The following is an 18,010-nucleotide window of genomic DNA, read 5'->3' on the forward strand; positions in this document are numbered from 1 at the left end:
AGGAGCACTGTAGCTGAAATAACCTTGTTTAGGGCATGAGAATACAGTAAAAGGAAAAAGTACAACAAAATAACAATTTTAGATCTAGGCAGATCTAAACCACTCTAAGTGTTAAAATCAAAACAGAAGATAATGCCTAATGAAAGGAGGTCAGGGATAGAGGACAGTTGGTGCAAAAAAATACTGATAACCATTACATGCTTGCCTATATTATTTTAAGTTTTTTAATTAAAAATATATTATTTTGTAATCACATGGACAACAAAACCAAAACATTACAAATCTCCAGAAAGTGCAATGCATAAGCTCTCTTAGTTCAAATTAAACATTTGAAAGGTATTATATTTCATCCTATATCTTTTGTCAGTTAACTGAAGTTCCTTTTTCCTAAATCAATCTTCATACAAGAATGTGAAGAGGGCCAGGGATGATGGCTTGAGCATCCAAGTTAATGCTCAAGTGACATGAAATTTAGTGTATTCGTGGCCATAAAAGAACTTTTAACATATGCTTTATTTTTGCCTTAGTACCAGCACTTGGAAGTATATGTGCATGTACAGATACTCATGTACACAGAGGCAGTCCAAAAAAATAGTATATTTATTATTTTATTTATTCTGGTAGACCCCAATATTCTCAGCATGCTCTTATGTTTTATATACTATAGACTCATTGTCTGTGTGTACTTTTTGAATCTCATTTTCATTTATAAACATGAGATTTGCAGCATCACACAGGGACAAAGTTGATGCTCTGGTTTGTTTTCCTAGACTAGATCAGATAATCTTAAATAAAATAGAAGAAAAGCATATCACATATTTAAACCATTAATGACAACAGAAAAACAGCAAGGAAAAAATCCCTGGCCTCAATGCTATTGATTAGTGAGAAAATAACTGGGTATTTTGTAGCATTACACTAGAAAATCATGAAAATTGTGGTTACTGAAAAAAAAAAAGGACTCAATATGTTAGTATCTCACTCAAATGCTTTTAAAATTTATATCATTTAATTGAAAAATGCCCTGAACATTCTTACTTCCTTTTTGTGTATGTGAACATTTTCTTCTTCATTACAGATTTCCATCATTTGAAACTTTTAATCCAAAGAACTGCATAGCGTATAATCCAAATGGAAATGCTTTAGATGAATCCTGTGAAGATAAAAATCGTTATATCTGTAAGCAACAGCTCATTTAAATGTTTCTTGGGGCAGAGAAGGTGGAGAGTAAAGACCCAACATTACTAACAATGATACAGTTGCATGTTATGTTATTACTAATTGTCTACTTCTGGAGTCTATAAAATGTTTTCAAACAGTGTCATATACAATTGTCATGCATGTGAAACAATGTGTTTTAAAACTGATGAAATTCGTTCACCTACATTTGAGAATTATAAAATTAATATAAAGAATTTTGTATTTTCATTTAATGTATATATTTAATGTTAAATTCAATGTAGTTTTATTACACATTTATGTAATTTTATTTACATTCTTGCTAATTCTCAGCAGAAATTTAAATAAAATTTAATTCACATCAAATAAAATTTACAAAATAAAATTTAACTCACACTGCCCAGGCTGGAGCATAGTGGCAAGATCATAGCTCATTGCAAGCTCAAGTGATCCTCCTGACTCAGCCTCCCAAGTAGCTAGGACTGCAGGCACCATGTCACTATGCCCGACTAATTTTTAATTTTTAATTTTTTGTCAAGACAAGGTCTCGCTATGTTGCCCAGGCTGGTCTTGAACTCCTGGCCTCAAGGGATTCTCCCACCTTGGATTCCCAAAGTGCTGGGATTATAGGTGTGAACCACCATCCCTGGCCCTCTTCACATTCTTGTATGAAGATTGATTTAGGAAAAATGCATTTCAGGTAACTGACAAAAGATATAGGATGAAAAATAATATCTTTCAAATGTTTAATTTGAACTAAGAGAGCTTATGCATTGCACTTTCTGGAGATTTGTAATGTTTTGGTTTTGTTGTCCATGTGATTACAAAATAATATATTTTTTAATTAAAAAATTTAAAATAATACAGGCAAGCATGTAATGATTATCAATATTTTTTTGCACCAACTATCCTATATCCCTGACCTCCTTTCATTAGGCATTATCTTCTGTTTTGATTTTAACACTGAGTGGTTTTCTCTGTTATGAATCAAAGCTGATCTATTTTCATCATTTTTGTGATGAAAAAATTAATTTTGATTGACTTAGGATGGAAGGATTTGGACTGGGTGCGGTGGTTTATGCCTGTAATCCCAGCACTTTGGGAGGCCAAGGCGGGTGGATCACTTGAGGTCAGGAGTTTGAGACCAGCCTGGCCAACATGGTGAAACCCTGTCTCTACTAAAAATACTGGCTGGGTGTGGTAGTGCACACCTGTAATCCCAGCTATTTGGGAGGCTGAGTCGAGAGGATCGCTTGAACCTAGGAGGCGGAGGTTGCAGTGAGTCGAGATTGCACCACTGCACTCCAGCCTGGGTGACAGAGCCAGACTCCTCTCCAAAAAAAAAAAAAAAAAAAAAAGATGAAAGGATTTGGAACCTTAATTGCATCTGAAAAACTGCCTTACCTTTGTTATTTAGTGTACTCTAACCACGGAGTAACATCCCATCATAATCCCAAATCCTACTCAAACAAAAGGGGAAGGGATTATGCAGGTGTACACTAGGCCACTGGTGTACCAATTAGAAACCACTTTAGAGTTATGCCTACTGTACCCACATAATCCTAAAAATATGTTACAACTGCTACTTCATAGTTTATGCCACTTATTTTATTTTTTACTTTTATTATTTTTTTTTCTGAGACACGGTTTCATTCCCATTGCCCAGGCTGTAGTGCAATGATGCAATCATGGTTCACTGCAGCTTCAACTTCCCAGGCTCAAGGGATCCTCCCACCTCAGCCTTCTGAGTACTTGGGACTCAGGTGCGAGCCATCATGCTCAGCTAATTTTTTGTATCATTTGTAGAAATGGGGTTTTGTATTGTTGCCCAGGCTGATCTTGAACTCCTGGGGTCAAGGATTCTGCCCGCCTTGGCCTCCTAAAGGGCTGGAATTACAGGCATAAGCCACTGTGCCCGGCCAGTTTATATAATTTAAACACTGCCTTTTGGTTTCTTAATTCGCATATGCTAGGACAAGTAATTATTATTTTATTTTATTTTACTTTAAGTTCTGGGTTACATGTGCAGAACCTGCAGGTTTGTTACATAGGTATACATGTTCCAAGGTGGTTTGCTGCACCTATCGACCCATCATCTAGGTTTTAAGTCCCACATGCATTAGGTATTTGTCCTAATGCTTTTCCTCCCCTTGCCCCCCACCCCCCGACAGGCCTTGGTCTGTGATGTTCACCTCCCTGTGTCCATGTGTTCTCATTGTTCAACTCCCACTTATTAGTAAGAACATGCGGTGTTTGGTTTTCTGTTCCTGTGTTAGTTTGCTGAGAATGATGGTTTCCAGCTTCATCCATGTCCCTGCAAAGGACATGAACTCATTCTTTTTTATGGCTGCATAGTATTCCATGGTGTATATGTGCCATATTTTCTTTATCCAGTCTATCACTGATGGGCATTTGGGTTGGTTCCAAGTCTTTGCTATGGTAAATAGTGCTGCAATAAACATACGTGTGCATGTGAGGACAAGTAATTATTTTCTGTTTTTCTCAATACATTAATTATTGGTTCCTCCGTTAGTTGTGAAGTCCTAATTAGGGAAAAGGAGTTAGGCTGGCGGGAGCAGGGAAAAGCAGAAAGAGAAAGCAGATAAGCTATGAGTCTGCCTTTCTTCATGGTCCAGGATATGGGCCATGTGCTAAACTATTACCAGACACCTGCAAGTTAGCTCACTGCAACCTTGGCATTATCAGTACTGGACAAAGCCCTCTGCAGCATACAGCATAAACACTATTCCATAAAATCCTAAGCAAGCCTTTGTTTCTTTGCAGTCAGCTTTTCTTCTGCTGATGCTGCCTGTTGCCTCCCTGGAAACATATTTTCCTACTTTTCTTTAATAAATCTGCCTTCCTTTACCTACAGCTGTCTTGGTAAATTCTTTTACCTCAATGCCACCGGCCCAGATAGCCGTTGCTCACCCACAACATTAGTGTATTAGTCCGTTCTTATGCTGCTACTAAAGATATACCCAAGACTGGGAAATTTATAAAATAAAGACATTTAATTGACTCACAGTTCTGCAGGGTTGGAGAAGCCTCAGGAAACTTACAGTAATGACAGAAGGGAAAGCAAACACATCCCTCTACGCATGGCAGCAGAAAGGAGACGTGCTGAGCAAAAGGAAAAATACCCTCTTATTAAATCATCAGATCTAGTGAGAACTCACTCACTATCATGAGAACAGCAAAGAGGTAACTACCCCCATGATTAAATTACCTCCTACCAGTTCCCTCACATGATACGTGAGGATTAGGGGCACTACAATTCAAGATGAGATTTGGGTGGGGACACAGCCAAGCCATATCAGTTAGTGACATCTGTATTCTCATATTGCATGCATAAGAAAGTGAGTTATTTTACAGCTGAACTGGGACAGCTCTTTGCTTATTTCCAGAGATGCCTAGGTGTCTGTTTTTGACTCTTGGCCATGATATGGGTAGTAGGCTAAGTAACTAGCTAACAAATGGTTTATGGTGAGTTCTTTAAAGTTCAAAATCCCTCAGTGGAATCCAGGGTCAATTTGTTTATTGATAGCTTCCATATGAGATAATTACAGATCTTGTCTCTGCTGTGTGACCAGACACAGATAAAAGACTGCAAGAAATTTCAGTTTCAGCTCTCATGAAACCAAGTTTCATCTCACAAATATCAGGTTTCATCCAGAGATGAATGGTGTCTTTGCGCAAATATCTCTTGGTCCCACACTGCTTGTTTGAATTCTCTTTCTCATACGGTATCATATTCCTTTCACTTATTAAAAAGTTTTTCATGGCTGGGCGCGGTGGCTCAAGCCTGTAATCCCAGCACTTTGGGAGGCTGAGGCGGGTGGATCACGAGGTCAGGAGATTGAGACCATCCTGGCTAACACGGTGAAACCCCGTCTGTACTACAAGTACAAAAAAATTAGCCAGGCGTGGTGACAGGCACCTGTAGTCCCAGCTACTTGGGAGGCTGAGGCAGGAGAATGGCGAGAACCCGGGAGACGGAGTTTACAGTGAGCTGAGATCGCGCCACGGCACTCCAGCCTGGGTGACAGAGGAGACTCCGTCTCCAAAAAAAAAAAAAAAAAAAAAAGCTTTTCATAAGTATGCTCATTAGAACCTTATAATTCATTTCAGTTATCTACACCTGGAAATGTTAGTTCTATAATTTTGGACTTTCTGAAACTTTTCTCTTTATATCCTAACGCAGGGGTTGAAAAACTTTTCTCAAAAAACTCTATAGCCTATATTTTCAACTTTGTGGACCAGTCTCTGTTGAAACTTCTCAACCTTGCCATGGTGGTGCTAAAGAAGACATAAATAATACAAAAATGAATGGTTTGACTGTGTTACAAAAGAATTTTATTGACAAAACATATGGTGAGACAGATTTGGTCCACAGGCCATAGTTTGCCAACATGTGCCCAAGTATGTAAGATGAGAATATAAGGCCATAAATTCTACTCTCTGCTTTATTCTTTTCCAGGTCACTTCTTACCAGTTGTAAATGTAGTTACAAATTTTGCTATATGAAAACAGTTATGTCTGTTACTATCAATCTGTGTTCATTTTAAAGGGTGACAATCTACAAATTATGTGTTATAGGCAAGTTGCAAGATGTCCACCAATGATTCCCACCTTGTGCTATACATGCCTTTGTGGAATTTCTTTCCACATTGTATCAAGGTTGCTCTGTGTGACCAATGAAATAAAGTGGAAATGATGATATTTCATTTCTGAGAATAGGTCATCAAAGATAGTATGACTTCCTTTTTCCTGTCTCCCAGATTACTTGATCTGGGGAAAACCAGTTACAATGTCATGAGCAGCCCTGTTGAAAGGACCATGTGGCAAGGAACTGAAGACTCTTACACACAGCCAACAAGGAACTGAAGTCTATTTCCAATAGCCATGCTATGAGCCTTCTTTGCTTGTATAGGCTCCAGTCTTAGTCAAGCCTTCAGATGATTACAGCCCCCAGCCAACACCTTGACGGCAACCTCATGAGAGACCCTGAGCTAGGTCCATCCTGCTATGCTGTTCGAGGATTCCTCACTCTCAGAAGCTGTGTGAAATAGTAAAGTGTTTATTCTTTTTTTTTTTTTTTTTTTTGAGACAGAGTCTCACTCTGTCACCTGGGCTGGAGTGCAGTGGGGCCATGTCGGCTCACTGCAACTTCCACCTCCTGGATTCAAGCAATTCTCCTGCCTCAGCCTCCTGAGCAGCTGGGATTACAGGTGTGCACCACCACTCCTGGCTAATTTTTTTGTATTTTTAGTAGAGACGGGGTTTCACCATGTTGGTCAGGCTGGTCTTGAACTCCTGACCTCAGGTGATCTGCCTACCTCACCCTCCCAAAGTGCTGGGATTACAGGCGTGAGCCACTGCGCCCAGCCATAACTTTTATTCTTTTAAGTCACTAAATATTAACGTGTCACATAGCAATAATCAATACATATTTTGGTACCAAGAATGAAGTTACTGTTATAAAGAAAAAAAAAACCACTAAAATTTTGGAGTGCTTGAAAACAGGCAGTGGATGGAGGCCAAAAGGACAGGAAAGACTGAAACCTTCTAGTATGGGCTTATAGTAGGGAAGTGAAAACATATTAGAAACTGGAGAAAGTAAAAATCTTTCTATTTAGTACCAGAAAGTTTAGCAACACTTTTGTCTGTAGCATTGTGGAAGGTAGAAAATGTACTTAATGATTTAAGAGAATGCTCTAAAGTTATTTCCAACTAGAGTGTTGAATATGCTGTCTGATTTCTTCCTGCTACTTATATTACAATGCTATAGAACACACATAAGCTAATGGACGGGCTGTTGAGCAAAAGAAGACAGAACTTGATAGTTTTGAGATTCCTGGACTCTCAAATGTTAGCATGTCAAAAATGCTAAAATTGAGAAATAGATTCTGAGCAAAGATCCAATCTAGAGTGCTCTCAGGAAAGCATGATTCTAAACAAGAAGGTGTGCGTGTGACTAAAATTTCCTGTAAATATCATAGAAAGAACACAAGTAGTGCCTCAATTCAGTCAGACGAAGATCTATAAAGGTCAAATAATAGGGCTTCTAGGAAGCCCTAGGGCATTGTCCCTCAGGTATCTCAGCAGAAGCTCCAGGTAGAGAGAAGATTGAAGAGATTTATGTGTGCGGTTTTTACAAATAGAGTTCATAGAAAACCTGAAAACATTTTTGAGATGACTATGTCAGTAGAAAAATGACAATGAAGTGCTACCTTTTATTCAAAAGTAAGAATAATTCAAAGGACAGAACTAAGAGCCTGTAAGGTGGATCCAAGAGTTATGAAGAGTGATTTTATAAGCAGAAATAGGACTGAGTCCTAATCAAATGAGTCCCGACATTTGCTATGCTAGATTTTAAATTATTATGCATCAGTGACTCCTTTGTAATTCTCATGCCCCTCCCTCTTTTGAACAAGGATGTCTATAGTTTGTTCTTTCGAATGTGGAGTGTATAAGGGAAGGAAATCTCTAGTATTGTTAATTTCACAAGCCTTCAGATGGAGAAAAATGATACTCAAGAAGCTAAACTTAAGGAACTTCACCTGATGAGTCTCACTCATACCTGGATGTGACAAATTTCGGACTTTGAACTGACATTGTAACGGAATGAGATTTGGCAGTTGGTGTGGATTTTGTATGTGGGAGGGACATAAATCATTTGGGGCCAAAGATTAGACTCTTGTAAACAGCTTCCTATATGCTCCCAATGATCCCTGTTTCTTGGAATTTAACCCTTTTGATATAATCAATTACATTGTATAAGGGTTGATCAGTGTGACCAAGAGAATAAGGCAGAAGTTATCGCATATCACTTTTGAGGCTAGATTATAAAAGACAGTATGTCTTTGGCGTTGCCCTTTCTCATATCATCTGATTTGGTGGAAGCCAGCTACCTTGTCGTGAGCGACTCTTTTAAGCGTTCCATGTGGCAAAGAACTGAGGCCTCCTATAAACAGCTAGCAAGGAACTGCAGCCATCTTGTAGACAGCCTTGTGCACGAGCCTCCTTGGTTCAACTCTTCAGCCAGTGTCAAGCCTTAGAAAATACAACCCAACCTACATTTTTACTGCAACCTCATGAGGGATCCTGAGCTAGAACCACCTAGCACAGTTGCTCTTGATTTCTGACCTCAGAAACTGTGAAGTGAAATATTTTGTTGTTTTAAGCTTACGAGTTTGAGGATAATTTGTTCTTTATAGTAGTTAGCTGATACAATATGTTTCACCAACATGACCTCATGAATAGAGAACATTTATTTATTTATTGAGATTGAGTCTCACTCTGTCACCCAGGCTGGAGTGCAGTGGCACAGTCTTGGCTCACTGCAACCTCTGCCTCGCTGGTTCAAGCGATTCTCATGCCTCAGCCTCCCCAGTAGCTGGGATTACAGGCACCCACCACCATGCCTGGCTAATTTTTGTATTTTCAGTAGACATGAGGTTTTGCCATGTTGGCCAGGCTGGTCTCCAACTCCTGGCCTCAAGTGATCCACCTGCCTCGGCCTCCTGAAGTGCTGGGATTACAGGCATGAGCCATTGTGTCTGGCCAAATAGAGGACATTTTAGAGCCCAATAGTAAGCTAGGATTATATTTCCTTCTTTGAGGTTCTATTGTTATAACCCTTATACAATAAAAAACAACTCTTCTGCCAGATTAAAGTTTTTTGTTTTTTGTTTTTTTTTAGTTCTCAATTGTGTTATATAACCCATGAGTGTCTCTTTATTCTCACTGGAAATATCCTTCCAAGAGCTCTTACCCACCTGCTGTTGTTTGGACTGGCACCTTACTAGACCTGCTCCACAAACTGCCGTCATGAAATTTTTCTTCACTAATTTTCACATTTACACTAACTACTTCATTGATTACAGTTTACCTCTTCATATATTTTTAATTGAGCAAAAACACAATAAAGAATACCTATCTTAAATTTACACGTAAACATTTAAGCTATGTCTACACTTACACGATTACTACCAGATTGCAATAGAGACTACCTACCACCACCAAGACTCTCTTGCTGTTTGCTAATTGATACTGTCTCCCCTGTTCCAAGAAAACTGCTACTCTGATTTCTGAAAATATAGGTTTATTTAGCCTGTTCTTTAATTTCATATAAATGGAAGCTTAGCATGTATGATCTTTGTGGCTTCTGTTGCTGAGCATTACGTCTGTGAGATACATCCATATATTCGTGCAGCAGTAGCTCCTCACTTTTATTGTCATGTAGAATTCATAAGACTGTATCACAATTTGCTTATTTATTCTAATATTGTTCAACATTTGAGTCATTTCCACTTTTCACTATTATGAGTAAAATTGCTATAAACATTTTAATATAGCTCTTGTGGGACATGTGGCTTCATATCTTTTGAGTGTACGCCTAGGAGTTGAATTTCTAAGTCATAAGCTGTCATATATTTAGGCCCTTTAGTTCATGCTTTAAAAACTAGTGATAATTTATTTATAAAGCTTATTTATAATTTCACTGGCAGTTTATGTGAGTGTTACTCTGTATTCTTGACAATACATAGTATTATGAATTATTTTAGTCTAAGGACCTTCTGGATACTATGCATTTGCATACAATTGTACATTTAATTTCCATCTTCCAAATGAATAATGACGCTTACCCCTCATCTTTTTTTTTCATTTTTATATCCCCTTCTATGTAGTGCTTGTTTAAGCTTTTAGCCATTATTTATTTTTAACAGCAATGTTGCAGTATAATTGAGATACTTTAAGCATACTTTATATGCTTAAAGTATGACATTTGATGTATTTCCATATCTATGCATCTGTGAAACCATCACCTCAGCAATATATAAAACACCTACTAACCTCAAAAGTATCCTTTCCCCTATGTATAAAATACTTCCTCTTGCTCCTCCCCTCACAGATGAGTATTGTACTGTATTCTGTTACAATAGATTTGCCTTTCTATGTTTTATATAGATAGAATCATATAATATGTACATCTGTGTTCTAGATTTTTCATTCAGCATCATAATAGTTTTTATACTCATCTATGTTGATACATGTATCAATAGTTAATTCCCTTTTATTTCTTATTTCTTTCCTTTTTTTTTTTTTTTTTTTTGAGACTGAGTATTGCTCTATCACCCAGATTAGAGTGCAGTGGTGTGATCTCAGCTCACTGCAACCTTCACCACCTGGGTTCAAGTTATTCTCATGCCTCAGCCTCCCCAGTAGCCGAGATTACAGATGCCCACCACCACGCCCAGCTAATTTTTGTATCTTTAGTAGAGACGGGGTTTCACCATGTTGACCAGTCTTGTCTCGAACTCCTGACCTCAACTGCTCCACCTGCCTTGACCTCCCAAAGTGCTGGAATTACAGGCGTGAGCCACCACGTCCAGCCGATTCCTTTTTACTTCTGAGAGTCTTCTGATCCTTGAATAAAGTATGTTTCTTGTACCTCAATATGCTTAATTTTTTCCTTCTGGCTTTCGTTTTAGGTTCAGGGTATATATGTAGGCTTCTTATATGAGTACATTGCATGTTGCAGCGGTTTGGTGTACAGATAATTTTGTCATCCTGGTAATCAGCATAGTACCTGACAGGCAGTTTTTCTATCCTCACCCTTCTCCCTCTCCCCCCCAAGTAGGCCCCAGTGTCTATTGTTTCCTTTTTTTGTGTGCCTGTGTACTCCATGGTTAGCTCCCACTTATAAGGGAGAATATGTGGTTTTTGGTTTTCTGTTCTTCCATTGATTTGCTTAGGATAATGGCCTCTAGTTCTATCCATGTTCCTGCAAAGGACATGATTTTTTTCTTTTTTATGTCTGCATAGTATTCCATGGTGTATATGTACCACATTTTCTTTACCTAGTCCATTGTCTCAATATACTTAAGTTATACTCAGTAATGTTTTGTAGTTTTTAATATTCAGGCCTTTTATGTTTTTATGAGATTTCCCCAAAGTAGTCTATTGTTTTTAATGCTATTATACATTTTATTTTCTAATTTCAAATGTTTTATTTTAAAATTGTAAGTATATATGTATATGTGTGTGTGTATATATATATATATTCATTTACACAGTTGATTCTAAGTGTATCTTTTATTGTTCAACCTGCCTAAATTCACTTATCCTAGCAGCATTTCTGTAGATTTCATTGGGTTATCTGCATAGATGAATAAAGACAGTTTTTACCTCTTTCTTTTGAAAACTGTGTGCCTTTAATTCTTTTTATCACCTTGTCACAGTGGCCAGAATATTCAACACAAAGTTGAATACAAGTGGTGAGTAAATACCCTTGTTTTGCTATTGATCTTAGAGCATGAATATTCACTTTTTTTTTACCTTTATGCTTAATTTTAGCTGTAGGATTTTCATAAATGACCTTTACTAGGTTGAGAAAGTTCCCTCCTATTCCTAGTCTGATGAGAATTTTTATAAGGAGTACATATGACATATGCTTTTATTAAATGTTTTATTCTGCCTCGATTGAAATCAGATAGTTTTTATTTCCCAGTTATAAACCTCAGTTGTTCATGTTATCTTTTTTACGTATCTTTGCAGATGCTTTGCTAATTTTTTAAAATTTTATTTTATTGAGGTAAATACAACATAAGATCTATCCTCTTAACAAATTTTCAAGTCTACAGTACAGTATTATTAACAATAGGTACAATGTTGTATAGTAGATCTCTATAATTTATTCCTCTTGCATAATTGAGGCTTTATGCCCTTTGATTAACGACGTCCCATTTTTTCCTCTCTCCATTCCTGGCAACCACCATTCTATTCTCTGATTTTATAAGCTTGACCACTTTAGATATTTCACGTAAGTGGAATCATATAGTATTTATCCTGTGACTTGTTTATTTCATTTAGCATAATGTCCTCAAGTTTCATCCACATTGTTACATATTGCAGGATTTCATTTTTAAGGCTGGATAATATTCTATTGTATGTGCATGTACACGTTGGCTACTGTGACTAGTATAGCAATGGACAGTAGTATACTAATATTTCTTTTGAGATTCTTATTTCAATTCTTTTGCATAATTACCCAGAAAGGGGATTGGTGGATCATATGGTGGTTCTATTTTTAATTTTTTGAGAAATCACCATCCTGTTTTCCACAGAAGCAGCACAATTTTTCATTCCCACCAAAGTGTTCAAGGGGTCTAATTACCCCACGTACTTCTCAACACTTGTCTTTCATTTGTTTGATAATAGCCATCCTTATAAGTGAGAGATGATATTTGGTGGTTATAATTTGCATTTCCCTGATGATTAGTGATATTGAGCATCATTTCATATGCCCATTGACCCTTTGTACGTTTTTTATGAAGAAATGACCATTCAAGTCTTTGGTACATTTTTTAATTGGGTTACTTGTGTTTTTTTAATATTGAGTTGTAGGAGTTCTTTATATGTTTTGGATATTGACTCCTTTTCTGATATATGATTTGCAATTATTTTCTCCCATTCTGTAGATCATCCTTTCATTCCATTGGTTATTTCCTTTGTGAACCCTGAAAATTTGAGACAGGTCTCAGTTAATTTAGAAAGTTTATTTTGCAAAGGTTGAGAACATATGCCCATAACACAGCCTCACCTCAGAAGGTCCTGCTGACATGTGCCCAAGGTGGTCAGGGCACAGTTTGGTTTTATACATTTTAGGGAGACATGAGACATCAATCAACATATGTAAAATGAACAGTGGTTTGGTCTAGAAAGGTGGGACAATTCAAAGCAGAAGTGAAACAACTGGAAGCAAGGAGGGGGCTTCCAGGTCACAGGTAAGAGACAAATGGTTGCACCTTTTTGTTTCTGGTTAGCCTTTCCAAAGGAGGCAATCAGATATGCATTTATCTCAGTGAGCAAAGAGATGACTTTGAATAGAATGGGGGGCTCCCAGGTCACAGGTAAGGGACAAATGGTTGCATCTTTTTGTTTCTGATTAGCCTTTCCAAAGGAGGCAATCAGATACTTATTTATCTCAGTGAGCAAAGAGATGACTTTGAATAGAATGGGAGGCAGTTTTGCCCTAAGCAGTTCCCAGCTTGAATTTTCCCTTTTGTTGAGTGATTTTGGGGGCCCAAGATATTTTCCTTTCACACCTTTGATGTGAACAAGCTGTTTGTTTGCTATAGTCCTACTTGTCTATTCTTGCTTTTGTTGTCTGTGCTTTTGGTGTCAGATTGATGATATCATTGCCAAAACCAATGTCAAAAGGTTTTCCTCTATGTTTTCTTTGAAGGGCTTTACATTTTCAGTACTTACATTTAGGCTTTTAATCCATTTGAAATTTATTTTTGCATATGGTGTAAGATAAGCAATTTCTTTGCAATATGGATGTTCATTTTTCCCGTCACTGTTTGTTGAAGAAACTGTCATTTTCCCTTAAATAGTCCTGCCACCCAAAGACCATTTAACCATATTTGCAAAGTTTATTTCCAAGTTCTCCAATCTGTTTAATTGGTCTATATGTTCATCTTTATGCCAGTGCCATATTGTTTCAATTATTGTAGCTTTGTAATATATTTTGATATCAGGAAGTTTGAGGCCTCTGGCCTTCTGTTTCTTGCTCAAGATTTGTTTGGCTATTCAGGGCTTTTTGTGGTTCCATGTATATTTTAGTATCATTGTTTTCCTAATTCTAAAATGCCATTGAGGTCTTGATAGGTATTGCACTAAATCTGTAGATCACATTGTGAAATACAAATATTTTAACTATATGAAGTCTTTTAATAAATGAATATAGGAGGATTTTTGCATGTTGATTTTGTACCCTGCAACTTTACTTGGTTTTAGGAGGCTTTTTTGTGGATTCTTTAGAGCATGCCATAGGCAAACAGGGACCATTGTACTTCTTCTTTTACAATCCGTATGTTGTTAATTTCTTTTCCTTGCCTAAGAGCTTTAAGTAGGACAAGGGTTAAATAGAAATGGCAAGTGCAAACATCCTTGCCATGTTTCTGATGTCAGAGGAAAAGTTCAGCTTTTTCCATAGCATGATATTAGCTATGCACTTTACATATAGGGCCTTCAAAATGTTGAAATATTTTTCTCAAATTCTAGGTTGGCAGGAGTTATCATCATAAAATGGGTATTAAATTTTGTGAAAACTTTTTTTCTGAATCTATTGAGATGCACAGGTGACATTTATCCTTCATTCTATTAATGTGGTATATTACATTAATTGAGTTTGTATGTTAGGCTATCCTTGCACCCCAGGGATAAATGCCACTTGCTTATGGCATATACTCCTTTTAGTGTACTGTTGAATTAATTTTGCTACTACTTTGTTGAGGATTTTTGCATCTACGTTTACTAGACATATTGGCTTATAGTTTTCTTGTGGTATCTTTGACAAGCTTTGGTGTAATGGTAATGCTGGCCACATAAAATTAGTTTGAAAGTATTTATTCTTTTTAAATTTTTACATAATAGCTTGGGAAAGATGGGCATTAATTTCTCCTTAAATATTTGGTGGCTTCACCGGAAAAGCCATCTTGTCCTGGGAATTTTTTTGTTGTAAGTTTCTTGATTACTGATTCAATCTTCATTCTAGTTATAGATACGCTCATATTTTCTATTTCTTCATAATTCAGTCTTGGTAGGTCCTTGTCTTTGTGAATTTTTTCATTTCTTCTAGGTTATCCAATTTGTTGGCCTATAATTGTTCTTAGTTGTCTCTTACCATCTTTTATATTTCTGTGGCATCAGTTGCAATGTCTTATTTCTGATTTCGTTTATTTAAGGCCTCTCTTCTTTTTCTTAGTCTAGCTAAAGGTTTGTCAAGTTATTTATATTTTCCAAAAACTAACTCTTAGTTTTGTTTACTTTTTGTATTTCCTTTCCATTCACTATTTTATTTCTGAACTAATCTTTATTATTTTCTTTATTCTTCTAAATTTGAACTTTGTTTGTTCTTTTCTACTTTTCTAGTTGCTTGGGATATGTATTAGTCCATTTTCACACTGTTGATAAAGACTTAACTGAGAGACTGGGTAATTTGTAAAGAAAAAGAGGTTTAATGGACTCACAGTTCCACGTGGCTGGGGAGGCATCACTATCATGGCAGAAGGTAAAACACATGTCTCACATGGCGGCAGACAAGAGAGAATGAAAGCCAAGCCAAAGGGGGTTTCCCCTTATAAAACCATCAGATTTCATAAGACTTATTCACTACCATGAGAACAATATGGGGGAAACCACCCCCATGATTCAATTATCTCCCACTGGGTCCCTCCACCAACATGGGGGAATTATGGGAGCTACAATTCAAGATGAGATTTGGGTGGGGACACAGCCAAACCATATCAAGGTATAAAGTGCATTGTTTGAGACCTTTCTTTTTTCTTAATGCAGATATTCATCACTATAAACTTTTCTTTTAGCCCTACTTTTACTACATCCCATAAGTTTTGTTATACTTTATTTTTGTTTTCATTTATTCTAATGTGTTTTTAAATTTCCCTTTTGATTTATTCTTTGCAGATTGGTTGTTCAAAAATGTATTGTTAAATTATCACATATTTATTAGTTTTCCTTTTGCAACTGATTTCTACTTTCATTCCCTTGATGCTGTAAAAGATACTTGATATGACTTCAATTTTCTTAATTTTCTTAAGACTTCTTTTATGACCTAACATATGATCTATCCTGCAGAATGATCCATGTGCACTTGAGAAGAATGTATACTCTGCTGCTGTTGGATGGAATGTTCTGCACATGTCTGTAGGTGACTTGACTTGCGATGTTGATCAGGTCATCTGGGTCTTTGTTGCCTTTATGTTTGGTTGTTCTACCCATTATTAAAAGTGAGCACTGAAATCTCCTACTGTTATTGTATTGCTATCTATTTCTCCCTTAAGTTCAGTCAATGTTTGCTTTATACCTTTAGATACTCTGATGTTGGGTGCATATATGTTTAAAATTATTATATCCTCCAATGTGAATTGACGCCTTTATCATTATGTAATGTCCTTCTTTTTTTCTTGTGACAATTTTTGACTTAAAATCTATTTTTTATAATATCAGTAAAGGCATTTTTTGTTGTCTTTTAGTTAATATTTGGCAAAGGATTTTTGCAGTCTTCTTCAACCTTCATGCTAGTCCAACTGGCTTTCTTTTTTTCTTGGTAGATTCCAGGCATCTAGAATATCCCAGGTCCTGTCAGTGCTCTGAGATAAACAGGAATAAAGCTAGCTCCTCAGGCAATCTCCAGAAAATATGGATTATCAGATGTTTAGTTCAACTTTTTCCCCCAAGGAGAAGCTGAGAGTTAAAGGTTTTGGTCCACTCACTCCATCTTGATCCAAGGAGTGGTTGAAACTGCCAGCTCACCCCACCACCTATGTTCTTGCTGGTCCCGCGCAGCCAGGCTATGCTTGGTTCTATCAGTACACTGAGACAGGCTAGAGAGAAGCCAGTCTTAGGAGTAGCCCCTGGAAAAATTGGGGAATTGGATATGCCATCCATCATTTATTAAGCAAGAGCAAAGCTGGGAGCAGGGGAGTTTCTCCCTGGTTTTTTGGCACTGTGCTGGGGGCAGGAATTAGGGAAGGAGTGTACCTTAGATTTCCCTAAGGCTTCAACATGAGTAGTTTCACCAACAGCATTGGAGCATCTCAACTAGTTTCTTAATTTCCCACAAAGAAAATTTGTCTATGAATTTTTGGTTGAATTGGTGTGTTTGTAGAGAGAAAAGAGACCAGGGCTTACCACTCTGTCATCTTGCTAATTTTACTCCACCATTTATTTTATAATTTAAATATATAAAAATAAGATACATATTTATAATTTATGTGTATGTATATGTATATATTTTAAATTTAATGTATATATAAAAACATTTTCTGTATTTCTAAATTGGAATACAATACAATGAAATTTAATTGCATCTTAAATGGACAAAATATTACCATGCGTAAATGGAAAAAATTGTGGCTGGAGTTATCTCATGATGGAGAGAACAAATACCACTGTACACAATGCCACCAAACATCCTGTACGAGCTATGATAACACAATCCCATATAGTACTAAGTAGGCTTTCTGATATTTTCTACTTACCAACTGAAGTTTTCTTAAATATGTTCTTAGAAGTGTTTCTAGCTATGATGCACATATATTGTAAAATCCACTGTAATATTTTTTCATACATGGTTTTAATTGCTCCAACATTAAAATGGTTAGACTTGCATTTTTTCAGCCAACATAGTCGACAGCTGTTTGTTAAAACACTAAATAAATTACACAGACAGGCTACAAGAAAGTAAGCATGTACATTAAGAACATAGTCACCTGAGGTTAACATTTTAGAATTCTTATTTATTGAGAGCTTATAATAAGTCTTCCATACAACCTTTGACAGGTTTGAAGTATGAAATAGATTTCAGAGTAAGGATTTAAGAGAAAGGGCACTTTAACAACAGTAGCTAAATCCTCAGTTTCTCACATTGCAGAGATGGTTGCCTAATCCCAGATATCTCCTATCTCTCCCCCAAACTCATAAAATTAATAAGAAAAGCAAATAAAACCACATAATACCTTACCCTTTCAACATCTCTAGGAGACATAGAGTATCACAACCTTCAAATTACCTATAAATAGAGAAAAAATATTGCAAAAGAACACTTGCTCCTGCCTACCACTGAATACCTGCGGTGGAGGGTAGGGAGATTAGTCTTTAACATACTCAGAAGAGAAGACTAGAGGACATAAATGAATCACAGATACAATAAACCCTGAAAGATAAAACTTCAACAATCAATGCCAGAATACTTAACACAATTTTGGACTTGGTAGTTCATAGTACTGGGAAAAGGCTT

The 18,010-nt window shown here is 36.8% G+C and overlaps 1 protein-coding gene across 8 annotated transcripts in view; it reads left to right on the forward strand.

Moving 5' to 3' along the window:
* The window catches only part of KLRD1 (killer cell lectin like receptor D1), a 98,112-nt gene extending 87,471 nt beyond the window's left edge, over positions 1-10,641 (forward strand). For 5 of the 8 annotated variants that reach the window (XM_054662894.2, XM_016922519.3, XM_063784738.1 and 2 more), the window contains 2 exons: positions 1,079-1,179; positions 1,719-10,641. In XM_054662894.2, coding sequence (XP_054518869.2) covers positions 1,079-1,179; positions 1,719-1,753 — 136 coding nt within the window. In that variant the 3' untranslated portion in view covers positions 1,754-10,641. 8 annotated transcript variants of the gene reach the window in all.
* The last annotated feature ends 7,369 nt before the right edge of the window (positions 10,642-18,010 follow it).

The sequence above is a fragment of the Pan troglodytes genome, chromosome 10, assembly GCF_028858775.2.
Source record: "Pan troglodytes isolate AG18354 chromosome 10, NHGRI_mPanTro3-v2.0_pri, whole genome shotgun sequence".
Classification (NCBI taxonomy): domain Eukaryota; kingdom Metazoa; phylum Chordata; class Mammalia; order Primates; family Hominidae; genus Pan; species Pan troglodytes.